This window comes from Ipomoea triloba, chromosome 1 (assembly GCF_003576645.1).
Source record: "Ipomoea triloba cultivar NCNSP0323 chromosome 1, ASM357664v1".
In the NCBI taxonomy this organism is placed as follows: domain Eukaryota; kingdom Viridiplantae; phylum Streptophyta; class Magnoliopsida; order Solanales; family Convolvulaceae; genus Ipomoea; species Ipomoea triloba.
The window spans coordinates 34,725,603-34,752,514 of NC_044916.1; the positions used below are offsets into that span (position 1 = coordinate 34,725,603).

The 26,912-nt window shown below is 35.0% G+C and overlaps 4 protein-coding genes across 7 annotated transcripts; 1 reads left to right on the plus strand and 3 right to left on the minus strand.

Annotated features, from left to right (window-relative positions):
- The first annotated feature begins 3,212 nt into the window (after positions 1-3,212).
- On the plus strand, positions 3,213-10,359 carry LOC116024428 (sulfate transporter 1.3-like). Of its 4 annotated transcripts, none has more exons than XM_031265324.1 (14): positions 3,213-3,593; positions 3,776-3,874; positions 6,321-6,678; positions 6,784-6,832; positions 6,928-7,135; positions 7,221-7,554; positions 7,647-7,760; positions 7,856-7,972; positions 8,078-8,204; positions 8,925-9,211; positions 9,296-9,486; positions 9,652-9,737; positions 9,822-9,898; positions 9,987-10,359. In XM_031265324.1, the coding sequence occupies exons 3-14, from the start codon at positions 6,343-6,345 to the stop codon at positions 10,125-10,127; spliced, it is 2,067 nt and encodes a 688-aa protein (XP_031121184.1). In that variant the 5' UTR covers positions 3,213-3,593; positions 3,776-3,874; positions 6,321-6,342; the 3' UTR covers positions 10,128-10,359. The 4 variants fall into 4 exon arrangements, with proteins under 4 accessions (XP_031121184.1, XP_031121190.1, XP_031121195.1 ...); XM_031265330.1 differs by having other exon boundaries at positions 3,213-3,526; XM_031265335.1 differs by lacking the exons at positions 3,213-3,593; positions 3,776-3,874 and adding an exon at positions 6,004-6,096.
- LOC116024456 (tRNA modification GTPase MnmE) lies at positions 6,508-15,633 on the minus strand. The gene is given in 14 exon segments (XM_031265351.1): positions 6,508-7,533; positions 7,678-7,723; positions 8,041-8,187; positions 9,686-9,877; positions 9,968-10,690; positions 10,847-11,068; positions 12,024-12,142; positions 12,390-12,528; positions 13,192-13,251; positions 13,794-13,997; positions 14,115-14,236; positions 14,484-14,622; positions 14,941-15,252; positions 15,255-15,633. Coding segments are annotated over 10 exon segments (1,734 nt in total). The 5' UTR covers positions 15,477-15,633; the 3' UTR covers positions 6,508-7,533; positions 7,678-7,723; positions 8,041-8,187; positions 9,686-9,877; positions 9,968-10,495.
- Positions 15,634-17,532: 1,899 nt separating this feature from the next.
- LOC116020375 (FCS-Like Zinc finger 6-like) lies at positions 17,533-18,662 on the minus strand. The gene is made up of 2 exons (XM_031260852.1): positions 18,162-18,662; positions 17,533-18,063 (listed from the first exon to the last, which is right to left on the minus strand). The coding sequence occupies exons 1-2, from the start codon at positions 18,461-18,463 to the stop codon at positions 17,901-17,903; spliced, it is 465 nt and encodes a 154-aa protein (XP_031116712.1). The 5' UTR covers positions 18,464-18,662; the 3' UTR covers positions 17,533-17,900.
- Positions 18,663-23,497: 4,835 nt separating this feature from the next.
- Positions 23,498-26,115, minus strand: LOC115996549 (probable glucan 1,3-beta-glucosidase A). The gene is made up of 8 exons (XM_031235824.1): positions 25,864-26,115; positions 25,501-25,620; positions 25,224-25,409; positions 24,937-25,098; positions 24,689-24,858; positions 24,450-24,599; positions 23,975-24,330; positions 23,498-23,882 (listed from the first exon to the last, which is right to left on the minus strand). The coding sequence occupies exons 1-8, from the start codon at positions 26,032-26,034 to the stop codon at positions 23,701-23,703; spliced, it is 1,497 nt and encodes a 498-aa protein (XP_031091684.1). The 5' UTR covers positions 26,035-26,115; the 3' UTR covers positions 23,498-23,700.
- Positions 26,116-26,912: the final 797 nt, after the last annotated feature.

Sequence of the window (26,912 nt, forward strand, 5' to 3'; positions counted from 1 at the left end):
CATGGCTTTCGCCGGACCTCTTTATTGGATGAAAATCTGTAAGGAAAACTACTACAATGGGTAAAGGAGATGATCAAAGCATGAAAAGTTCAAAATACTCCTGTTTTGGACGATTATTTGACAAAAATTTTAACGGTGGACTAAAAGTGGCAATGACTAAATAAGACTGGTCGCAATGTGGCAAAAATTAATGAAGTGGACTAAAATTGGCAATGCCCCAATAACAGTAGGATCAAAAATGGAAATGACTCTTTTAAATGTGTAGTTTGAAATTTGGTAGTGGGGCTTAGAGTTTTTGAGCTGAAAATATTAGAGAAAATGATACTTTGTAAAAAATCATGCAACAATTACTCTTGGTATATTTTAAATGAAGAATCTGTTGTAATCCTAACTAACAAAGAAACAAAAAATTATAATAAGATAAACCAGTGTAAATTATTTATATATGACTAGTTCAAATTAATAAAATCAACGTACCACTCTTATAATCAATCAAGCTTGTAGGTCTAAAGTGTTTATAACTGTACGAGTCCTTATCCCTAGTGTGGACTTTTTTCATCTAAGATATAGACAGGAAATTTCAACAACAGGGGCGTCAAATATCGCCGCGGCATGGACCGACCTATATCAGTATATCTCAACAATTAATAGCTATATTCCGGTTTGAAAAAAAAAAAAAAAAGCTATATTCCGTAGCGTTATCTTAAATATCTAAAATCTAAAAAGCATAATAATTCTCAATTGAGATTATATTATTGATTGATGTTTATTTTTTATTAATTTGTTAATACATTATGCATTTATGCTATACAATTTTTTTGGATAAAATTCATAAAAATATCCTTAATAAATTATGTTATCTTTTCTTATTATTATCACCATGCACATGCATACACAAGATTTTTCATATATTCTTCAATGATAATAATGTGTGTAGACAATATGTATTGAAAAAATATAAGAAATAAGTTTAATTTCATTTATATTTTAATTAAATGTTATTATAATTATATTTAGTAATTTATCATATAAAAAATTACATTTTACCGTAATTATTACTCAAGTTATCAATTATACTTTTAATATAATATTAGTTCTACAACTACGATTTAAAAAAAAAATACTATTATTTCAATATAATGTATGTGATATAACTAAAATTATTAAATACCAATATAACTATGATTTTAACATTGAGTATTAATGTTAGACATATTTTTACATATTGCGCATATAAAGTAATATATATATATATATATATATACCGGGTGGACCCGAACCGTTAGACGAAAATTATATTTATCAAAAAATAAGTCATATTTAATTTAATATTAAACAAGGACCTCTACTACATGTATCTTACTCTTTTAATTTTATTTCTTGGTGTGACAGATACTGATAAACTATTTTATTTTTCACGTGAGTCCCATTACAAATGCTTATATCAAAATTTTAGGTCTGAAAGTAAAAATTTAAATTAGAAAATAGGACTATAGAATTACACATAGTATTTTTCTTAAATAAGTTAATTTGACTTTGTATATTATCACATATGGACAATGTATGCCAGTAAAAATTTATTATATTCCATATCAATGTAACGGTCCTTTTCCTCTATTTGGTCTTTTGACTTTTCTCACGTAAGATTATTGATTGTGGAAATTCCAACACACAATGGGGTCAAAGATTGCACCAATTGAGCTATTAATTTTTTTTTTTTTTAAAGAAAAGTGTGTTTTTAAAAGAATTCTAATTTGTTGTTTGAACTTATATTATATGTTCGGATTCATCTAAAAGAAAAGTAAATCATGATTTTTAGGGATAAGATCAAATAGACCCTCAAACTATACTCAGTTGTACAATTAGGTTTTTCAACTTCAAAAAGCTCTAGTTAAGCCCTCAAATTTGTTATTTTGGAACAAATAATTACCCTATAACCTATTTGTGACCTGTAATTGCAGGTCAACTAGAATTCTGGCCAACTCTGACGAACAAGCTAAACCATCAACCACCGACAACCCGACCGGTCGTGCAAAAGGCGACCAGCCTTCTCCGCCGGACTCCATCGACGATCGTGACAGTCGCCAGTGGTTGATGGTTTGGCTTGTTCGGCGGAACTTCGCCGAAGGATCGGCGGAGTTGGCCGAAATTCTAGTTGACATGCAATTACAAGTCACAAATAGGTTAAATGACTTATTTGCTTTAAAATAACAAGTTTGAGCGTCTAATTTGAGCCTTTTGAAGTTGAAGGGTATAATTGCACAACTGTACTGACTATAGTTTGTGAGTCTATTTGATCCTTATCCCTAATTTTTATTACTCTTTTATAAATAAAATTAGGATACTCCAAAGTAGTTCTTTGGCTCAAAGAGTCAATACCATACCACACCACCTAAGGATTCAATCATGTGACATTCTTATTACTCTTTTATAAATAAAATTAGGATACTCCAAAGTAGTTCTTTGGCTCAAAGAGTCAATACCATACCAAACCACCTAGGGATTCAATCATGTGACATTCTTATTACTTTTTTTTATAAATAAAATTAGGATACTCCTAAGTAGTTCTTTGGCTCAAAGAGTCAATACTATACCACACTACTTAGGAATTCAATCATGTGACATTCTCTCAAGGAAAGTCAGTAAGGCGTCTACTAAGCACAAAATATTTGACACATAAATTTTATATATTAATACTAAATTAATATTATGAAAAAAATAAATTATAAATAACTTCAATTAAATTACCTAAATCATAGACATAAAATATGATTGAGGAAATATCATTTTCTTTTTCTCTTTTTGGCATTTAAATGGTTGAATGGTAGAAAGTTTGGAGCGTCAGATGTGCACAGTGGGCGTGGAAAAATGGAACATCTTTATTTCCAGATTTACCCAATTTTCACTTTGGAGCTGATAATGAAAGTGGACGCCAACTCGTCCTCATACATCCCTTTCCACTTTCCAACCTCCGACGTTTGTGCCAACGTTAATATCGCGGGTCCCGCACACTTGGCGGGAGTTGTCGACTGACTTTTCTAATTTCTATTGCGTCGACGACTTTCTTGGCCCAAAACAAACCGCCAGCCAGCCTGCGACCACTACCGTAATTAATGTAAAAGTCTTTTCTTCTGAATAATCTCCCATAAAAAGTAATATATTTAAGGTTGAAAATGGGCAAATTTTAAAGATTTTTATTTCTTCTTTCCATTCTCTCTGAATTGAGTCACTCGTTACGTTTTTATCGTCACTTCTGAGTTCTGCAGTGCACACAGAGAATCCCAAAAGAGGGAAAAGAATAACCAAAAAGAAACAAAAGGCCGGCAGGCCGGCAGCATCTTTACCTCTCTGGACCACCTTTTTTTTTTTTTTTTGTTTTAATTTAAATATTCAATTTAACCATCATTGCTCCAAGAAGATCAAGAAACACAGTTGGATTACAGTGCTGCAAAGTCTTACGTTAGATTCATTGAACCTGGACAGGTTTTGGTTCTTTGTTAGTGGGGCTTGGAGCTTGGTAGCTAGGGTAAGGGATTAGTTGATCTTATTCTCCCTATTCTGTGGACCGTCCAGAGTGCCAAGGAAAAGGCATGGTGCTCACTTTTTCCTAAATTTTAGTGTTTTTTTTTAATACTTAATCTCACTTTTTCTCTTTTATTTTGTTTAATCTTTAATAATTTATGTAGTGTTTTTTTAATATTTGTTGAGGAAATTTTGCTTTTTGTGAGAAAGTTTTGGTTAATGTGTATATTTATATGGGTTTAATTCTGTGCAGTGAGAGTTGGAAGTGTGGGGCCCACTGAATTTCTAGGCCCCTAACGTGTCATCCACTATCAATGGTGTTCAAGAAAGGCATCTGGCCTGGGGGATGGAGGTGAGACAATTTCTGTTAGCTTAATTGGGTTTTATTCTGTATGATTATGTGAAAGGGATTGTGATATGATATGATATGGTATATGATGCTAGAACTCAGGTAAAAGTTGATTGCACAATATATATACACATTTGCTTTAAGGAAGTGAATTGTGTTTGTTTGTGAGTTCAATGTTGTTGTCCTGTACTTGTGATTCCATGTCTAGTTTAATTAGGAAGTTGAAGATAGATATGAGAAAGCTGCCAATGAACTTTTAGCCTGGGAGGCCCCCTTTAGTCAGAGGGTTTTTATTCCCACTTTAAATTTAAATTTAGTGTAGTGGGCGTTTGTCTGTCCCACTATCGGTGATGCATGGTTCTCGTTAATTTAGAATCGTATTTAATTGTTATCGGTACACAAAAAGACTTGTTTTACTGTGAAATTGTTACTATACATTCAAAAAGAACATTTTGACACCATCCACTAACTTTTTCAAGTATCTGATATCTTTGTTCCCTAGTTCATGCATGTTTGGACAGAAATCATTAGTTTATGTTGCTTTTGTTGGACTGGGTATACTTAAGGTGCAAAGGCAATGCTCTCGCCCCAGGGCCTTACACCTGAGTCTAATTTCGATTTCGCGGCATCTTAAATGAAAAGACTAGTGTCTAATGCTTATAAGGAGTTTATCACATTAGGTTTTGTTCCTACTCAATTCTGCGTCCTAGGGTGTAATTTGTCACCGGAGTACCAACTGAACTGCCCATGTGGGCTGACTGAGTATACTTGTCCAGGTTCAATGTTGGATGGATGGGGAAAAAGTGTTGGATTTTGGAGGAAGCTGAGTCTATGTTACAAGTGAACACCTTTAACAATATATATAATAAAGCAGTTTTATAATACTGAAAGGTGACTAATTTGATGTGCCCAACATAAACTAATGTTTCCTTGCTCTGATCTCACAAAAAGTTTAGTACAAAAAATGTTAGTTTACTAGACATTACTTAGACAACATCTAAAGTACTCTGATCTGCATCAGTTGTCATTGATTATGCATAATAAATGTTTCCCAGTCTGCATTTCTAGTTTTCTAAAAAATTTTATTCAATCTTTTTTCTTCTAATTATTGCATGCAACTTCAAAATTTGATCCTAATGTAATCCAAATTTTGAGTGATATAGAACTCTATCAAAATCAAGTTGAAAATAAATTTATTTGTGCTATTTAAGTTTAAAGTTCCATTTAAAATGTGTGCTATCCAAATAATGAACATTTGATTCTGTGTAGTAATATGCAATAGGCTACAATGATGGTTGTTGATAGTAATAAATAGATTCAAAATGAGAAGTAGTGTGCATATAGATCAGCATGAATGACAATGGGAGCTCGTGGTAATAATAGTAGATAGTAGTGGTGGTGGTGATTATAAGTGAATATTCATGTATATTTTTATATAAATGAAAAATGAATTTCATTTACGAGGAAAGCTTGAAAAAGATGTTTTTAATTAATGTTTTTGAATTTGTATGGCTGTGTTAGAAAATGATTTTTTATTTTCTTTTTCATTTGTTAATTTCAAAAGTAATTTATTTTTGAAAAAAAAATGTTTTCTAAAATATTTAGATATTTTCCAACTACTAAGATGCCCTAATCTTTTCATGTCTTTTCCAGTATACATATTGGTTTTTAGTATAATAAAAGTTCATTTTAAATATACTAAAAGATCACTTTTTAAAATGTTCATTTTTAGTATAGTACCAAAGAATAACCTATAAAAAATAAACATCTATTAGCAGTCCAAAGTATAATTTGCCTGTCTTTTTTTTTTTCTCAGTTGCCATAGTTGCATCAAATATGGAGTAATTATTTAAAAACCCATACATTGTTGAGGTCAATAGTGCGACTCAAATATGGATCATCATCACTAGTGGATGGATTCTAACTTAATTAAATTGATGGCTGCAGATAACCCAAATTGTAGACAAAAAATGTAATTTTTTTTTTGCATTTGCTAATAAAATGATAGTGAAAGTGGTCTAGGTTCACACCCCACACCTGTTAACATGTAGACCCTTCATTGGCTTCAAGATTGCCAAGTTTGACCTGCAATTTCCTACATTGTATAAAGGGATCACAGATGGAACTCCATATGCCATTCCAATGCTGAAGAAGACTTGCATTTTTGAAGTTTTGCAGAATCTTTCAAACTTATCTGGTTTTCCGGCATTCATTCTATTTGAACGGTTGGCTGCTATTGCTGTTGCTGTTAGAACTTAGAAACCTCGTTTTCTGTCTTTTTAGTACCTGTGAACAAGTAAAAAGAACTGTTATGGCAGTGATGTGGGAATAATCTTCATGATAAAATAAATTTGTTCCCTCCCAGATTTCCTGCAACTATGCAAGTTGCATTCTTTGCATGTTTACCTGACAAAATAACTAACATTTCATCTGCATGGCTCCATTACAGGTGAGTTAAAAGAGAGCTTTTTATGCTGGGCCATAGTAAAGTGGAGGCAGTCAAGACAGGAGAGATGGAGACAAGAAGTTTGTCATCTTCACAACATGAAGAAAGCGTACCATACATTCACAGGGTTGGGGCCCCTCCAAAAGTGAACCTCTTCAAGGAGTTCAAGAACACGGTTAAGGAAACGCTATTTTCAGATGATCCTTTGCGCTCATTTAAGGATCAGCCAAGGTCGCGAAAGTTTGTCCTTTTCATCCAGGCAGTTTTCCCCATTCTTGAATGGGGAAGACACTATAGCTTCGCTAAATTCAGAGGAGATCTCATTTCTGGTCTCACCATCGCAAGCCTCTGCATTCCTCAGGTACAACAAATGCATGCTAGCAGTATTTAGATGAATAAAATGGTTGATCAAGTATATAAAGTTCTTTCATGACTAATTGTTACTTCTTCACAATTGGTTTAAAAGGACATTGGGTATTCCAAGCTGGCAAACTTAGATCCTCAGTATGGATTATGTAAGCATCGTTTATCAACTCCTTTGGTCACTTACAGAAAAATCTTTTTTTTTTTTCACTTGTGCTGACTATCTGTACTGTTATAACTCTGCTAGACTCCAGCTTTGTTCCACCATTGATTTACGCATTCATGGGCAGCTCAAGAGATATTGCCATAGGGCCAGTTGCTGTTGTGTCTCTCTTGCTGGGAACTATGCTTCGGAATGAAATTGATCCTGTTAAAAACAAAACTGAGTACATGAGGCTTGCATTTACTGCCACTTTTTTTGCTGGCATCACACAAGCAATCCTTGGAATTCTCAGGTGCATATTTCTTTTACTCTACTTGTCTCTTTTCATGGCTGCTTTGGGTTAAACTGACATCTTAATTGACTTCCTTGTTTGCCAGATTGGGGTTTTTAATCGATTTCTTGTCTCATGCTGCTGTTGTTGGTTTTATGGGTGGTGCGGCCATCACAATAGCCCTCCAGCAGCTAAAAGGTTTTCTTGGCATAAAAAAATTTACTAAGAAAACTGATATTGTCTCTGTAATGAAGTCTGTATGGGGCTCAGTCCATCATGGAGTATGCATTTTCTCTTCCTCGTTATCAATCAGCTCCATTTTTCCTGAGGATGAAACACTAACCTATTTGCATTTATTTCCCATTGACTTGCAGTGGAATTGGCAGACCATTCTCATTGGAGCTTCCTTCTTAGCTTTCCTGTTATTAGCAAAGTATATTGTAAGCAAATTTAGTTCACCTTGCTTCTGTCTTAACATTGTAAAAATATGCCATCATTTTCTGGAGTCTAATGAGATATTACTATATATCAGGGGAAGAAAAACAAGAAATTCTTTTGGGTACCTGCAATTGCTCCACTAATATCTGTCGTTCTCTCTACGTTCTTTGTCTACATTACACATGCAGAAAAGAGAGGAGTTGAGATTGTAAGTTATTTTTTGTTTTTGCTGAATCTTTGGTTCTTTCAGCTTCCACTTTAATTGGTATGTTTTTTCTAATATTGTATCACCACTGTGACTAGGTAAGACACATTGAAAAAGGAATCAATCCTTCCTCTGTGAATGAAATTTACTTTTCTGGAGAATATGTTTTGAAAGGAGTGAGGATCGGTATTGTAGCTGGCATGATTGCATTAACAGTAAGCTCGCTAATCATAAAAATGCAAAGTTTTATAGGAATATATAGATGTACCTGAAAGATATTTACCTGAACTTATACCCTCATCTCTCATGGTGGCTTTCAGGAAGCTGTGGCGATTGGGCGAACATTTGCTTCCATGAAGGACTATCAATTGGATGGAAACAAGGAAATGGTGGCACTAGGAGCCATGAACATTGTTGGCTCAATGACCTCCTGCTATGTGGCAACAGGTGAACGAAACAACCTCTAGAGACATTCATAAGCGTATATAATGTAAACAACATAGATAGACTAATAGAGGCATGTTTTTAACATGAAAACTAGAAAGGGCTTAACCAATACAGGAATCTACTATGTTATTGTGATAGTACATGCACATGATTAGATTCTGATTGAAAGCCATTAATGGAACTTCATGGCTATGATGAAGTTAAGTGAGAGAGAGGTTGCGTTTCTTGGAGAGGGTGGAATATTTTGGGTATAGGTGGCAAGTTGTTTGAGAAAGATCCCCATTATCTTATCTTTTTCTACTTGTATAGGTGAAGGCTAAAAAGGGTAAAATAGAAAATTTCTCCTTGAACTTCAAATGGGATTTAACTTCTTGAACGAAATCTATTATCTTGGGTCAATCTTCATGGGCTAGTAGATGAGCCGCTGACCTGACCAGAGGTGATGGTTGGGCCGGGAGTGCTAACCCTAACACCTAACATGTAGTACATATATATTCTTGTAGGATACTATTATACTAGGATTTATTACTAAAAATCTATCCATGTAGGAACATTTCAAACATAATATGTATAACCTGATAGTTGTAGCTACATCATCACGGGCAACTATATAAATCCTAAATATATCACTAAGACAGTAACACAAGTTTTTTGCTATACCCCGAAGTTGTAGAAATAATCTTAATCTATCTAATGACTGTAACATGTTGCTTCTTGCAGGTTCCTTTTCTCGCTCAGCAGTAAACTTCATGGCCGGTTGCAACACAGCAGTTTCTAACATTGTCATGTCCTGTGTTGTATTTCTAACTTTGGAATTTATAACCCCCATCTTTAAGTACACACCAAACGCAATCCTTTCTGCCATCATTATCTCTGCAGTCATCGGCTTAATAGATTATGAAGCAGCGATCTTGATCTGGAAAATAGATAAATTTGATTTTGTTGCTTGTATGGGGGCATTTCTAGGTGTGGTTTTTGTCAGTGTTGAGATTGGTCTTTTAATCGCGGTAAGGACAATCATCAGTTCAACTATTTATGTATCAAAAGTATATATATGGCAAATGCTGATGATGCATTTTTCACAATTATAGGTTTCAATATCCTTTGCTAAGATTCTCCTACAAGTAACGAGGCCTCGTACAGCCAGTCTTGGTAGGATTCCTAGGACAAATGTCTATAGGAATATCCAGCAATACCCTGAAGCAACTAAGGTTCCGGGTGTATTGATTGTTAGGGTTGACTCCGCAATCTATTTTTCAAACTCCAACTATACAAGGGAGAGGTAAGTTAATACATAACTACTTATCCTATGTTTTCTGGCAAATGTAGCAAAATAAATAGTAGTGTGGCATAATATAGTTTTTTTCAGGAATTCTGTGTAAAGCATGCTTGAGAAGTGTTTACTGTGAGTGTCAAATTTCTCTTTATTTTTTTGCTTTTTTTGCAGAATATTAAGATGGCTGGAAGATGAGGAAGAGCACCTGAAAGCAGCTTCCCTTCCCAGAATTGAGTTTCTAATACTTGAGATGTCGCGTAAGTGGAAGAAATGAACTTTTGATAGTCAAAACGTCTAGTATCGTGGCTCTTCTTTTCATGATTTATGTTCTTCTTTGACAGCTGTTACTGACATCGACACCAGCGGCATCCACGCCTTGGAAGAGCTGCACAGTAGCCTACAGAAAAGGAATGTTCAGGTAACCATCAGTGCAAATACATGAGAAAGAACTGAGAGTTAAGATTTTGATTCTGTTGTGACCACTTACCGTTGTTATTCATCAACAGCTTGTTCTGGCAAACCCGGGAAGAGTGGTGATTGACAAGCTTCATGCATCCAACTTTACCAACCTCATTGGCGAGGAAAAAATCTTCCTAACAGTAGCAGATGCAGTGCTAACATGTTCGCCAAAATTGGCAGATGTGTAATGGAAGCAAGGAGACAGAACAGGGTAGTTTAAGACAGAAAAAGAGAGATAGCATAAAGGAATACAAGGTGCATGCATATATATGTAGACCAGGACGAAAAGGGCCATTTGTATTAGTATATTTTGTAGTGCCTGATGATATCCTTAAGAAAGTGACTGATACCCTTATCCAATAAAAAGGCAGGCCACAGTGGCCATATATGATAAGGTTGAGTAAAGGTGAAAAAAGTAAACACACAGCACGACTAAAGCATATCTGAATGTTTCTTCCTTCGCTGTCATTTTATGAAGTAATCAATTTCATCAAGAGTAATAGTCTGTATAATGTTGGCAGTATACACCGGATAAAAAGTAGAAAGAAAAAAGAAACTATTTCCCAATGCAGAATTTTCCAAATATGTTAGTTAATATCTCTTCAGAAATATCATCTCCGCTAATTTGCCCAAGGGCCATCGCAGCTTCCCTTAGATCAATCGTCCAAAAATCGAGGGGCAGCTCCTCTGCTATTGAAGACTTGAGCCTGGTGAATGCATCTTTCGCCCGAATAAGCTGCTCACACTGTCTCTGATAATTATCACAAATTTACTTGGATTCAAATTCGTAGAACCTCAAATGATATATTTAGTCTTAACTACATAACAAGTTATGAAATATGTGCAATATCGTGAATTGTGATATTAGGTTACAGAAGCAAACAAGTTTTTCTTTTAGGCAGCTGACCTGGTTGACAGTCCATTTGCGACCCCCTGCAGGAATCTTGTTGAGACCCACAATCTCGACTATTGCTGCCTCCAGATCTTGAATTCCTTGGCCAGTGACAGCACAGGTAAAAATCTTCTTGTTAAAAGAGAAGCCACATGCATCGACCAATTCAGAAGCAAATGGAGCACAGTCTATTTTGTTGACTACTAGAATTATTGGAGAACTAGACCTTGATGCAGTCTGCAAATTAGAAGAAATCATAGAGTCATGCTTGTTTCAAAGGCAAGTCAATACAACTCGTCATAAGCAAAAGCAATCCTTAGCATATCCAGGGGAACAACAGATCTAATCATGAGCAAACAATTTTAGATGTTATGGCAGTAAGCCAGTAAATGATTTAGTGTTCAATCATCCGGGTGCTAATATGGTCTAAGTATCTTAATAGGAAGCATTCCTCTAACCAACTTGGTTGGCGTGAGTGGCCATGCACTCTCATCCAGTGTTGTAAAAATCAGCCTAAGCGGCCACCTAGGCGCCCCTAGGCCGAGGCAACTTTCAGTAGTCGCCCTAGGCACGGAGTTGGGCGCCTAACTCGGCCCAGTTGGTCCCCAACTCGGCCTAGTGGTTTTTTTGCCTACTCAGTTACTCCTCTTCTATATTCCTCCAACCATGTACTCAACTAACCATCTAACATATGCAGTTAACTAGTTTGGGGATTATAACAATCTAACAACTCTCATCCCTGAGTGGAAAAAGTGGAGACAATACACTCAGATTACTTGGCCGCCTAGCACCTTCTGCAACATTGCTCTCATCCCTTAAGAGAGGTTAGGAGTTCAAAATGAACTGTCGTATGGAAAAACCAATATGGCTAGCACTTTGCCCCTTAACTGGGCCGGCTTGGTGCAAATCATAATTAGTCTGAGTATGGTACAGGCTTAAAGATGCTTCCTATAGTTAGGGCCTACTTAGGACACCTCGTGGTCTAACCAAAAAAAAAAAAAAAGCATTCCCCTTGGATTCGAGGAAGCAACAACTTTTAAAGCACTCAGTCACCAGCATGCAATATTATCTTCTTGAAAGATTTGGTGCTTGGAGTACTGATAAAAAGAATTTTTCTTGAACTTGCCTGTCAAGAAACTATATAACTAAGTCTGAATATAGTATAAGAAAAAAGGTGGAACAGTTCTGAAACCTTGTTGCTTTGAATTCTTTCAAGAAGTCTAGCATCCTCTGTAGTCCAACCCTCTGTTGCACTAACAGTCATTATAATTACATCAGCATTTCCAGCAACTTTTTCAGATCGCTCCACACCTAAAAACCGAAGAAGTCAAACTAGCATAAATGGCAAAATCAATCATTGCTGTAAATGAATTTAGCTAATTAGCTAGTCCAGTTAGCACATGAGTCACACAACAAATCTATTTTGAACAAATATTTTATGTACAATAAAATGGCAACTTTCAAGTTTCAACAAAATAGACTTGAATTAAACTTCAACTGAAAGAGATGAAGCAGGAAAAAAAAAAAAAAAAAAAAAAGAGAAAGAAAGAAGAAATACCAATTTTCTCTACTACATCATTAGTGTCTCTTATACCCGCTGTATCAAGAAGGATGACGGGGATACCACAGACAGAAATACTAGCTTCTATTACATCCCTCGTGGTTCCAGCAATATCTGTAACTATTGCTCTCTCAGTCTGCATGCTAAAAGGCATATAAGGAATGCAATTAGATATTAACACTAAGACTAGTAATGATCCAAGCACCAACCAACAGAACAAATTAACCTTCTATTCAAATAGGTAAAGATATATTGTGCCCCTAAAGATTCTAAACTCCAACTTGAGACTAAGCCTCAGTTTGGATAAAGATATATTGTGCCCCTAAAGATTCTAAACTCCAATTTGCCATTTTAATTAGCCTCTGAAAAGATGTTTTCAACTAATTGATTAGTTCATGCCTTCATGGAATAGCTGGAAATAAAAGCTCAAAACAACTTTTTAAAACCATAAGCTTTTTTATAAGCCCATTCAAAAGTGTTGCTTTAATTCACTTTCCACTTCTTACCACTAAAAAGGAAAAGAAGGCTCCAGTGAATGGTTTTCTTGGCTAAGCCCACTGAATTGAACTTTTGCATCTATCTATACACCTCATTGAAGTTATTTTAATGCATAAATGTTTAATATCCAACGAAAGTTAATTAGCTCAATATTGTAGTTTGTCAACCAGAAAATTGAAGTACAACAAAGTTACTCCATACATAATTTTAGTGATACACACAAGTCCATTGTAATATATCTTCAATAGCAATATAATCAAGTCCCAAAAATAAGGAATTCAATGAAATTGTCAAAACATACTTTGCTCCATGCATTAAGAAGGCTTGATTTTCCAACATTTGGTCTACCAATAATTGCAATCTGTGAAAAAAGATGAAAATTAATCAAATCTGAGGCATAGCAAAGCAAATAATAAAGGGGGAAAACTTGAAATGGGAGCTTTCTTAGGACTTATATTTGGGAATTGCTTTTAGTTATAAATAAATAAAAACTATGGACTATTTAGAGATATTCTGATTCAGTGCCATTTCATATATCAAAGTATGTAATGCGTTCAAGCAATTATATAATTCTCCATATTCCATTAAAGTTAGTTTTTTCTGCATTTTAACACACACCATAACATTTAAAGGAAAAATGCACATAGTTTCTCCTATCAAAGAAACATTTTCCAGAATGTAATGCTTGCAAACTCGGTCAAAATTTAATCCACAAATCAAGCATGCGAACAATGATATAGGACGAGTTTGAGTTTACAGGAAGGAAAAAAATCAAACAACCACATCTTCTATGTAATTTGCCAATGCTGTTTATTAAATAGTGTAGTCCAGAATCCAGAATGAATGATTTTCCAGGAAAATGTGTAGGGATAAATGAGTAAGTTATTTTAAATGCATGTAGACCTGTAATCCAGACTGCAGAAGCTTGTCATAGTTGGCAGTTTCCAGTGCACTGTCCACATCTCTCAACATCCCATATATTTTCTCCATAATTATGTTCAAGTCCAGGGGCGGCATCTCATCATCGAAGTCCAATCGAGCTTCAATCTCAGTAAGCAATTCAATGCACTGCATTCTTAGAGATTTTACCAAAGAAGAGAAACCTCCCTGTCCAAGGGAAAATTTTAGTCAAAGAGGCATGACATGCATTAAATGGACATCAAAAAGATATAAATAAACCCAAACTAGTAGTATACAGCTTGCACATAATGGAATACTAAAAACCTGTAGTCCTGCCAATGCAGCATCAGCAGCAGCCATTGACTTAGCTGATACAAGTTTTTCCACATTCTCAGCCTGAGAAAGGTCTAAACGCCCATTTAAGAATGCACGAAGAGTGAACTCGCCTGACAGAAGGAAAAGTTATTCTTTTAATATTTTATTTTATTATAGAGCATTTATTCTTGCATAAATATGCAGTTTCATTATGCATTGCATCTAACTACTTTTAACATGTGTAAGAGTCCATAAATGGCAATGTCAAGAACATTTACATCTTTAGGTCTATTTCAAAAATCACAAAGTAACTTTCATTAAAACTTTTCGCGTTCAATCACAAATATAATTTATCAATAAATGGATTATGTAACTAGCCTGGCTCTGCAAGCCTAGCCCCAGCCTCCAGGCAAGCCCTCAACACACGATTCAAGCATACTTCACTTCCATGACACTGAAGCTCTACCACATCTTCTCGAGTGTATGATTTTGGAGCTAACATGGGAACAACCAAAACCTAAGACAAACAAAAATCATGATGATAAACCATTGCCAAATATCCTGCCTTCAACTAATTGCTAACCACCTGTGAGTCTGTGACTACTAACAGATATTCAAAAATTATTTGCTTCAAATTGCCAAAAGCAAGCCTTTTACATTCAAATGTGTGCATGATTTTTGAAAAAGAAAGCCAAGCTATAGTTTAGTACTAAACAGCACGGAGTTGGATAATGTTCAAAAGCCATATCTGAATACTGTTCGAGCAAAGTTCCAAGGAGAATCAGCAAAAAAGGTGAGTAAATGTTAAAATAAAACAATAGTTTGAAATCCATACCTCATCAATCACATTCCCACGAGAATCAGAAACTACACCATACTCCACAACATGGCTTTTAGGCCTCCATTCAGAAGTGTCGTCCTTTCTCCTCTTCTTCTTCTTCTTCAAGGAACGAAAAAGACGGCCAACAATCGACACCGCAGACGGCCCCGAAAGGCGGACTATCCCAACGGCAGCCGGCGGTCCACCCAATGAAGTGACAATGGCCGCAATGGTGCTTGAATTGGTAACCGGAGGATTAGAAGGGTCCAGTGTTCCAGACCCCAACACCCTCTCATCTGTCTTCAGCACCAGAGTATGATTATTACAATTATCTGCAACAAAATCAAATATTTAGGGCATAAGTATGCATAAGATACAGTGGAATAAGAGAAAAAGGAGTAACCTCTAGGGATGGCACGGAGTTTGGGAGGGGAAGATAAGCGAGAATGGGGAAACGAGATTGAGAGTTTTCTGTGGAGAATTGAGGGTAGCAAAGGGTGGCGATACAGGTGGGTGAAGAGTAGATAGCGGAATGCGGGAAGCGAAGCCATTGTTGTGTTGGTGGATCCAATTCCAGATTTAGGCGCAAATTTGACAAACCCCACACTTTGCTCTGCGCCGTTTCTCGATTGTTTTCTTTTTGCGCGCTATATCTGCAATCGCATAAAATGCTCCTTAATTTCCAGTTTTCCACTATACAAAACTAGTTTTGCACGCACAACTGATTCAATATTCAATATTTGTATTTAAATATAAATAATTTAGAATATATCAATACAAATTTATATGAAAGAAATTCATTACATTTAACGTTAAAGTTAATGTTTAATTTATACTTTTCTAAAAACCATTATTTCAATACTTACCGAGGCATTTCGTTAGAAAGAATTAAATTCGATTATAATATAATTCTGATGGCAAACAAATTCATTCGCTTAGTTAAAAAGAATTGCAATTCCATTGACCATTATTATAATGGGATGAAGTACGAAATAGCCTTAACCTGTAAACCACTAAAGGATTGCACCGCAATGGTTCCCAGACATGTCTGGAGGACATTGCGGTGCAATCGTATCCGGTGTGGTGCAATCACGTAGTAGTTACTGCACAATCCTTTAAGTGATTCGCACATACATATATGTATGTATGTATGTATGTATTAAACTTTAATTATGTAACAATAATTTTGTTCGATAAAAAATAATAGTACAATTTTTGTAAAGTATTGTACAATTGTATCATTATAAAAATAGTAAAATACAAACAAAAAATATTAAAATCATAATGACCTAAATCATTCCCAATAATGCAAAATCATAATTAAAATATTGAGTCTTGTTGTAAATAATCAAAAGAAGATTAATTAAACGAAAAAAAAAACCTATATTTGTTTTTAAAAAATACAAAAATAAAAATAAAAAAAATTCAATGTTCCTTATTTATAAGTTTTTTGTGTTAAACTTTGAATGCTATTTATATTGTCTGGCTAATTAACTAAACAAATACACATTTTTATTCATTATATTTGTACATATTATTATCGACTCTATTATAATGTAGTATATCGGGGTTTAATCATGTGACTTTTTCTTAAAGAGAGCCACAGAGGTGTCAACTTCTCAGTTAAAAAATTTAGTTCTGTACATTTCTTTCGTGTTTTATATCTTATGTTTCTCCATTTTTATTTAAAAATTTTTGTTTCTATACTACTTGGATAATAAATTTAAATTTAAATTCAAATTTAAAAAGGAAAATAATTTGTGTGGATGACCAGCTGGCTTGTGTGATAAAATGGGCATGTATGGACCAGGTGGAAAACTGTGGGGACAATTGTACGCATTTGGCGGGACCCTTGCACCAAAACACACGAAGTCCATTGAATGATTGATTTATTGATTTTTTTTTTTTACGTACTAAATCTCCTTTCTTAAATCATAAAATTATTCTTTATATGGTAAACTTTTTCTTTTTTATATGGTAAACTTTTTATTCAATACCAATGGGGTATTATATTGGCTCAGTGAAAAGTTAGAATGATAGCTGGGCTGAAGGAGCCAGTGTGGCGTGTGAAGGCCATGCGGAGCGCGAGGGTTGTGCGAGGGCACTTCGTAGCTCATGTGTGGCGCGGGGATGTGTAATGCAAATATGACCCATTACGGTGTGCGATTTGTGCAGTTAGAATAATTCAAAGTTACTTTGTAAGAGTTGGGTAATCAAGATCATGATGCTGAGATGTATGATGTGAGTTGTAATTATTTCGGTAACATAAAAGATAAGAATTATTCGGGTTTTGTTATGCGAGCGTGAGCCATTTCCATGTGCGATTTTAACAATCGGAATACATTTAAGATCACTTTGTACGATTGTGGGTATGCCGTGTGTGCAATATAATATCACTTACAGCCATCCCAGTAACTTATAAAAGAGATAATGTTGTTCGGTGTTGAGAAAAGGACATTTAATCTTGAGTTGAAAATTGAAATACAAAACATTTTATAAGACATTATAATTCTAAAATTATCCATAAAAACTTTATACCGAGTATCAAGTTCATTTATTAATCGAATCACACATAAAATGAGATGAAAAGATATTACATAAGTACTCTTCGAACCAAATAAGGCTTTATTATATGAAAATTGAAAAATGTTACGTGACACCATATGAAACACAATATTTTAGCATATGAGACATATATAAAATCTGGCAGGCATTTTCAGTAACTCCGATCCATGCATACATTCTCAAAAGCAATAATGAACATCATCATCAGCTGGCCTGGGACGCATTATACAATTTAAATTTGTGGCCATGAATATTACATCGTGTTGGATCCACGTGAAAATAACATTTTCTTTTATTTCTGCCAAACCTCCAATACTCGTTAGACCCACATATAACACATCGTACGCATATATTTATCGCCTTTGATTCGTAGCGGTCCACTATTTTATACCACTACTATACATACTAATCTACACGGCGGTGGCTTCGGATTCGGCGGCGCCGGCGCCGGCGGAGGAGGAGGTTGTTGCGGTTTCCTTCTTGTTAGAAGTCATCTGTAGATATTTCTCTTTTCTCTCGTCCTGAGCCATATGTTGTTGCCTGCACTCTAAGCTGCAAAATGCACTATCTCCTCTGGAATAATAATGAAAAAACTAGATTTGTATTAATGGCAGAGAAACTGAGAGAGAGGATCGGATGAAGAGACAGTGTTAAAGAGTACATATGTGTACCTATACATGTAGATATCGCGATTGGGGATCAGGCAGCGTTTACAGAGATAACAAGCCCTCAGGAAATGGGCGGTTTCGGTGAAATCTGCCGACCTCCGACGATTCAGCGTTCTGGCGGTTACGGCATCGGAGGCCGGCGGCCGGAGCAGGCCTCCGGCCTTGAAGGCGTTACGAGGATCAAACGGCTCGAAATCATTAGCCGATGCCGCCATCGAGGCCTCTTCGATGCCGAGATCCAACGCGAACTCCGACATGCTTGTAGTTCTATTAATGGACTGCCTCGCTCTCTTTCCCAACAACATTTCTCTCTCTATCACTATATCAGCTTATCTCGAGTATAGTAGCTATGGCGCTAGAGGTCAACGAAGAAGAAGTAGAAGAGTGGAAGAGAAAGCGGAGTTTAGAGATTTCTCGACATCGAGCTGGAGAGTAAGAGAGAGAGGGAAGACTAGCGAAGGGGAGTGAGAGAGGGGAGAGACTGGGAAGAAAAAGAGTGAGGTTGAGAGGAGAGAGAGAATCTGGACCGTTGATTGTGATGGGCGATTGGTGCAGTTGTTTCTACTATTGCTGGGGGAAGCATGTCGTAAAACATGCCAATGAGATAAAACACATTAATTCGCCCACATTATTAATGGTAAAAAATATTATTCCAGCCGGTAATCGATGATGGATAAACAGGCAATCCTATATGAATATTTCAATTAATAATTAAATTAATTGTTTATTTATGTACTTATGGAACTTATTTAAATATATGACATGTTCAAATGTAAGGGTGACGATAATAGCTTGCCTATTATAGCATTTTAAAAAAAATACTATGTGTTCAATTGTATACTATGGACCATGTTTTACATCGCATTGTGTATTATGATTAAAAAGTTATGTTTGCAGTTGTTAACTACATATACAAAATATGTTAACTGTAGGTACAACACATAATATGATAACTACAAATAGATAAATAAGTACAAGTACAAAATATGTTAATTGTAGGCACACAAGATGTTGGTTAACATGTTACGTGTCTACAATTAACATATTATGTACACGTGTTAACTACACCAGAGTCCACAATATAATATAGACCCTAGTCCATTACATAATTTGCCCTATGTATTGGGGTGATACGAGGGCTTAAGAGGCTAGCCTCGAAGTGGTTTACTCGTCAGGCTTGGCAAGTGCTCGGTGAAGGCCCAAAAAGCGTGAAGACCCGAATATATATATATATATATATATACACACTCGATAATCAACTCATATGAACTCTACTTTTCTAAATACTCTATATCTTTTTTCTCCCCCAAAATCACCTCTCCCTACTTAAGTATATTTATATTTCCTAAGTCAAATCTACATTACAAAATATTTCACTCTAGCTATGTACTGTGTATATATACACAATTAATATATGGAAACCCAATTACTATAGTACTACTTGTCAACTATAAAAGGCCATGATTGAAGACAAGAAACAAGAAAAGGGGCATTCCTCTTCGCCAGCTCAATCAATAGACACAAAAAAACTTCAATTGTTATACCATGTACCAAGCTTCATATTGCATTATGAACTCTGATACAAAAATTATGTATCTTCAGTTAACACATTTTGTACTTACAGTTAACAGTTTTTGTACATGTAAACAAATAACTTGATAATTGCTGACACATAATATGATAGTTACAGGTACAGAAACTGTCAACTGCATGTACAAAAATGTGTCAGTTACAGAAACAAAATTTGAATGTTATTTTTAGACCATGGTAAATACACAAAAAGTAATTTTTATTTTTATTTTTTTCAAATAAAGGGCTTTTTGGGGTTAAAAAAGACTCCTAATCATGCCTATCTAGATTCTACTAATTACAACCAATAAATTTTGGAACATTTCATCGTTTAAATCATACATTATCAAATGATTTCTTTGAGGGTGTCCTCTAAAACGGAAAGTGCTCGCATGTCACATGCATTATTGCACTAAATTATTATGTGTGTAACAATTTATATATACCTCTAAACTTTTTATTTAATAGTAACATTGTGTGTGTATATATATATATATATAAAAGTCTATTCATATCACTAAAATACTTATATCATTTTTAAGAGAGTACCCACATGTATTATCATGAATGTAATTTATTGCTATTTTTTCTGCATTACTTTCAAAATAATAATAATAATTAAGTGAAAAAATTATTCATGCAGTGTAATGTAATTAACCTAAAATTTCAGCCAAATTCATCGTTAAAAGTCATCATTTAATAATATCTGTGACGATGTGAACAGATGTAAGAAAGAGACTATACATATACTTTTTTTTTTTTGAAAACAGACTATACATATACTTGATTTGTCCACAACTTATTAATATGTATTTATTCACAAAAAAGTACAAATTGAACCAAATACCAAAAAAAAATCCAAATAAAATAACTACTAGAATAAAATAAGTAGAAATATATCAAAATAAAATGACAACGCAAAGAGTAGAAAGTATACTTATATAGGTACAATTGGACAAAGATAGATAATACTACGTACTATAATAGATTTTAAGTAGTAAAATTCAATCATTCAAATGGATATCATAAGTTATGAAATTAAAGAATACTTATATGAGAAAACATTTCAAGAGAAAAATATAAATCAATTTTAGTCATTTATTTGAAAAAAAAATAATTAATCTTATACAATTTGAGAAAAAAATGTCTGACATTCTAATATTAGTTTTCAACTTTAAAAATATAATTTTCATACCATAGATGACAATTTTTAACCGTATTAAACTTTAATATCTAAGCCAAGAAACTAATCATAAACTTAAACTTGAATACTAAACCAATAAACCAAACTAAAAAGCGAAACACTAAATCAAACCAAAAAACTGAATCATAAATTATAAAAGATGAACCCTAAATGTACTGCATTTTTAAACTGGTCAAAATGCACAGTATAGTATTGCAAAATGCACTTTTAAAAATTTGAGAAAATGACCAAAACGTCATAGTGATTTTTTTTTCTCACTGCGCTTATAGCTTTCTCTTCAAACAAGTTTTCACACGATCATTTTACTCTCTCTCTCTCTCTCTCTCTCTATATATATATATATATATATATATATATATATATATATATATATATATATATATATATATATATATATATGGGTTAGGCGTTCTCCGTCCCCTGCTCTGCTCAACTCTGAAGGAGATTACAATTAATCTCCGCTTCAATTAATCTCTGTTTCCTCTCCTATCGAGACGAAAAATAAAATTTGCAATATGAGAAGAATTATCACCTTTATTTTAAAATTAATATTTATGCCAACCTCTAATGTGAATAAAAAATTATGTAAAAGTTATTAAATCAAAACAAAAGTGGGATTATATTGAACACTCAGATGAAGACATGTAGTGCAGCATCATTGATGGTTACATAGAACATGGACAATTGGGCAAAGGAACATATTTGACGTTGAAATTAAAGAGGAGGTTGCATGCGTAAGCATATTCCACAATTTCCTCTCAATGCCGAGTGATGCACTGATGCTCATTCAAGGATGCTTTTTTTAACCATCTTTTCCTGTGTGACGAAGTTGTTGTTTTATTATGTTTATTTATTTGAGTGTTTTAACAGTTCATGACGTCATGAAGCAATTAATTTTAGCTTTTATTAGTGAATCATGTAAATACCTTTTGTACAGCAATGAGCACAATTTAAGGTGGGCTATATAGGTGAGGATTGATCTCAATCATCCATCATGTTCATCAATATGGTGGAAAATTTTAGTGAAAAAATATAGGGTTTATTTTATAATTATTAAAAAATTTTAAGAGTAGTGTTCATTATAGTGCAAGTGTATCCATACTTTTTACCGGGAAAAATATTTTCACTTGACCGCTTCGCTATATAATTGTTTGCATGCATGTTTGTTTTCTCACATAAAAAAGTGTTCTCATATGATCATGACTATATATATATGGAGAGGAAAACTCGCAACTATTACCCTCACACTTTAGTGTTAATACAAATTGAATCTATGACTTTTAAATACAATTATGCTTCACAAATTTGGTCACCATTTTCAGGCTTAAAAGTGGGTTATATATTTGCATTAAAATGATATTGAAGAAAAAGAATACATTTTGTAATGGGTGTAAAGTTGACAGTCTTGTACTCTTGTATGATGTCAAAAGCTCCACAAGCCTTGGTAGGAATGCTAGCTAGTTAGGTAGTAGTCATTATATTAGGGATGACAAGGTGTTATTTATTTAGTCATTCCAAATATATTTATAACTACTTGAATTCAATCCAATACTATTGATAACATAAATAATTGATGCTAAATAAGTCTTGCATTATTCCACTTGGTTAGGACTTGACAAAATTATTCTGTGATTGGTTAGGGTACCAAAACTTATCTCGAAACCATATTAACTATTAAAACTCACTATTTACTTACCTAAAGTTCTAAATCGGTTCCAACCAAATTATCAATTAAAAAAAAAAAGAAGTATATATTGAGAAAGATAGCAATCTGTAAAATTCCCTCCCAGTAATTAAAAACAATTTACTCCACTCCCCATAGTGAATTAGTGACAGAGGGGGGGGGGGGGGTTCAAATCAAAGGGAATCCTCTTCACCAATCAAACTCCCAGTAGTTGATGGTTTATGTTTCCCACCAACGTGAAATGAGGGAATGGCAGACCTGATAATGCTACCTAAAAAGGACATACACTCCATCTCTTCTGCCTTGGAATCCACTCACATCAATCCTTTAATTTCTTCTTCCATTCATCACTTTCAATTCTTGCGATGGAATTTCATTGCTCAACCAATCACCTGCCTCCACCTAGCCTGGGTGCCCGGATTTTGTGCCAACAGATTTGGAAAACAACCTAAGCTAAGCCTACCCAGAGCTTCTATCTGGGCATTAATGGATTCTTGTGTGTATATGTCAAGAATCGAATCTTCCCCCCTATTTATAAAAAGCAATCTAAGGATCATCAGTAAATAACAGCCATCAAATCTGCTCCTACGACTCCTTAAATGCTTTCTTACGTTGCTGGTTTTATTCCTTTTTTATCACTGGTCTGTACTAAAACAAGAAAATTGAATATAACCCACACGTTCAGCCTGGTTGGTTCCTATGTGTGGTAGATTATGGATAAGAATATATTATCAAACATTGTCACCGGTCCTCTTACAACTCTTTAAATGCTTTCTTACGTTGTTTGTTTTACTTCTTTTTATCATGGGATGGTCTGTACTAAAACAAATGAGCCATTTAGTTAATGTGATTTATTATTTCACTATAGAAGCTCGCCTTTTGTGGGCAAGAAAATTGAATATCTATATATATGGTGTATGTAGTGGAACACACTGTTTAAGGTAGGTAGCATAATGCAACGGATATACCATGTCACAGTACATTAAGAAATTTATTATTGTTTTGGGAAACTGCAGAAAACATGAAGTGAGATTATTCCCAGTCTTGTTTCATTTGACAAGATAATTAGTGTAGGTTGTTGTTTCTCAGGGCTTGATGATGCCGTTTTCGATCATTCTTCTGAGACTCCAATGTTCATACTGACACTTGTGAGACCAGTATGCCCATCCAAACGTTGCCCTCCCATAAACATCTTGCTGAGCCTTGGCATAGTTCTGATAATCCTGTGTTGATGCCCCGCCTTTCGCAAATTCTGCAACCCATTCTCCTGCAATTTGGTCACACAAACATGTCAGAAAAGCAGCACTCATGAATGCAACAGCCAGTTTCGGACTTTCAGTTATTTCTGTTTGGACTAACCAACAAATGTGAGGGGATTGCCGTTAGGTTGAGTGAGCTCTCCCAGTTTTGCAGCGCGGTCTTGGTATATGTAATCGATGTTCTGTTGTGGAGACCAGCTCGAGAATTGGTCCCAGTAAAGGTTGTAGTAATGCACGTCGATGACTGTCTTAGGAAGCTGTCTGGCGAAGTCGAGGAGCTCTGTGTTGGGAGCATTTCCTAGTCTGTTCGATAGGATTACATAGGCATTCGCAGTGTACTTCCTCACTGCATCATACCCTTTTCTGTAGAAGGTTTTCAAGGTATCTAACGGGACAAACTGCGCGTTTGGCTCGTTCATCAGTTCCATTGCTGCCAGGCCCCGCCTGTTAGCATACCTGAAAGTCTCAAGGTCATGTGTTAGACTAGCTAATTGATTGGATTCAGTCTTTTAGTATGGTTTAGCCTGTGTGCATTATAGCCCAGTTCAGGTCTTAGAAAAAGGTATGATTTTGACCTTTGGGTTAAGAAGTCTATGACTGCAACTGTTTCATCAATGTTGGAATCTCCCCATGTTGCAGAACCATCTCTTGTTCCACTGTGATCATTGCCATTCTGAGAGCCTCGAACTGCGTGGAGATCCACGATGACCTTCATGTTATATTTTCTGCATCAGAAGAGCAAAAAAGATTTATTTGAGTTTTGTTTGATCAGTTTCAGGACTTCTGCAGACCTTAATGAAGGTTAAAAGCTTACTCTGCCCATGTGAAGGCATTGTCTAAAGCTTGAAGGGAGCCTCCAACAAAAGGCTTTGGTGGTGACTGATCATATCTGATCCACCACCCCACTGGAATCCTAACAGCATTTATGCCATTCTGGGACAAGAACCTGAAATCATCCTCTACTATGTATGTGTTCCAATGATTCTGCAGATTATAGAATCCTCAAAGTTAAGGAATCCTTCAAACTAAAACCAGATAGTTATGCATATAGATTAAATGTACCTTCATGACTTGTGGAGCTTTAGTTGGTCCATATCCATTTGTTAACTGGTATTCACCCTGTAAATGTCCAAAAGTTGTCATCTGAAATACTGAGGGGTTCTGATCTCCCCAGTCATTGATATTGCCTTGATAATCTGCTGTCACTGCAGACTCGGATTTCGCCTTGCCAAAATTTAAAAACACGAAAAACATTCAACTTTTAAAGGCACGAAGAGACTAACTAATAGTGAGACTACACATTTATATTTTTATATGTTATATGCTCCACAACACGAAATACGAAATACCTGCAAATAGCGGCCATTAGATGCTCTGAGGCGTACTCTGGACTTATCATTACTGTTCCTCACTATCTGAAATGTTTGAACCGGTCCTGGTGTGGTTGCTACTGCAACTACACTATTTCCTTGGTACCCAACAAACTGGTTTCCAAAAACTCTGAGATTGAAGGAAGTTTCATTGACCCTCCACAGCTGAAACATCATAAAGAACATAGAAATTAAGCATCAAAGAGAAGATTCTGAACTTTTCCCATTTCTGAGCTTTAACATGTCTAAAACATACTTTGAAAGTTTCCCAGCCAGAGGCACTGGCGCGATTAGCAACCAAATTGCTTCCCCCACCATTCTCTGCAACTACATATTTGTTGAGCATTGTAGACCTTAGTTGGACTTGAGTTCCATCCTAGAAGAAGCCAAGACATGAGTTAGAAAGTTGTTATAATCTCAGATTGAACAAAAATTACTCAACTGGACTATAATGTACATAGTCAAATCATATTAAAAACTTATTTTTTAATGTGAGACTCTTAACACTCCCAATGTACATGGCCAAATGTAACTCATTTCTCTCCTTTTTTTTAACGTGGAACTCTTAACGGAAGTGTTTGGGGACGCAATAAAAAACTATAAGAAAGCAACAAGGCACCAGAAGATCTTTGTTGGGAATGCCATCAAAGAGCCATGGTGTCATCCACCCCTCTGCTACAAGCCAAGCACCGAGATTGACCGCCTTGTATGGAGGGCCTTGGGCTAAAGATGGGACAAAGAACAGAGAAAGAATCCATGAAAAGCAAGCAAAAGCTAGAACACCCTTCATCTTGGAGCTGGTGTGGGATCAACACAACTTGTAATGCATCTTTTTATAGACATCTGATCTTATCTTTAGTCTTGACCAACATTTACGGTTTTAGTGATCTTTCATCTACCAATGAATTGTGAGTTCTGGTTTTAGTGCTCTTAAATTCTTAATACTCATTGTTTCAACTCTTGACGTCTGACTTTCAGCCCATTCTGTACTTTTGCCCTTTGGCTCAGGGCATTAACCATGCCCAAGCTCCACTAATCTAGATGAGTCTTCTTGATTGGTGATGTGAATTGTCTTAATTATAAACTAGGTGACAACTTTTGACTGTATACAATTGTGTGAAGGAGAGTAAAGGAGGTAAATTTATCATGAATCCTTTATAGGATATTCTTGCTTTGATAAGAATAAGGATTAAGAGGATAAAATCGGATAACACGCAATATGATAATTCGATAAAGAACTTTTGAAATACAAAGAAATGTACAAATTGAATTTGATTGTTTGAAAAATTCAATCATGAGAATAAATACATACAAGAGGATATTTGTGAAGATATGTTCTACAAAGAGACGAGAAATAAGAGCCCTTTAACCATTTCTTCCTTAGGAAATCAAGAAAATAACAAGGCGTTTGATTATTATGAGGGAATTAGGGGGAGGGGGTGGGAATTGTAATTTCGAGAGGAATAATGTGAAAATAAAGTGAGAATTTAAATTTGAGTGTTTGGTTTGCAGAAATAAAATTATTGAGAATTTTAATTTTAGTGTATGATATATATAATGTACACCAAATGCTATAAACTTCAACATTTCACTACTTTTAATATTATTTAGTGAAATCAATTTACTTATAAGTTCGCAAGCTTAATCGTAATGAAGTAATTGTCTCAC

Excerpts from the sequence above, each read along its gene's own strand:
- LOC116024428 (XM_031265324.1), top strand. The coding sequence starts at position 6,343 with ATGCTGGGCCATAGTAAAGTGGAGGCAGTCAAGACAGGAGAGATGGAG. Across the intron at positions 7,973-8,077 it reads CTGGCATGATTGCATTAACA|GAAGCTGTGGCGATTGGGCG; the intron begins GTAAGCTCGCTA and ends GGTGGCTTTCAG. Across the intron at positions 9,738-9,821 it reads TCTAATACTTGAGATGTCGC|CTGTTACTGACATCGACACC; the intron begins GTAAGTGGAAGA and ends CTTCTTTGACAG.
- LOC116020375 (XM_031260852.1), bottom strand. The coding sequence starts at position 18,463 with ATGTTGTTGGGAAAGAGAGCGAGGCAGTCCATTAATAGAACTACAAGC. Across the intron at positions 18,064-18,161 it reads CGCGATATCTACATGTATAG|AGGAGATAGTGCATTTTGCA; the intron begins GTACACATATGT and ends TTATTATTCCAG.
- LOC115996549 (XM_031235824.1), bottom strand. The coding sequence starts at position 26,034 with ATGAAGGGTGTTCTAGCTTTTGCTTGCTTTTCATGGATTCTTTCTCTG. Across the intron at positions 25,410-25,500 it reads CTGGCTGGGAAACTTTCAAA|CTGTGGAGGGTCAATGAAAC; the intron begins GTATGTTTTAGA and ends ATGATGTTTCAG. Across the intron at positions 24,600-24,688 it reads AATGCCTTCACATGGGCAGA|AAAATATAACATGAAGGTCA; the intron begins GTAAGCTTTTAA and ends CTTCTGATGCAG.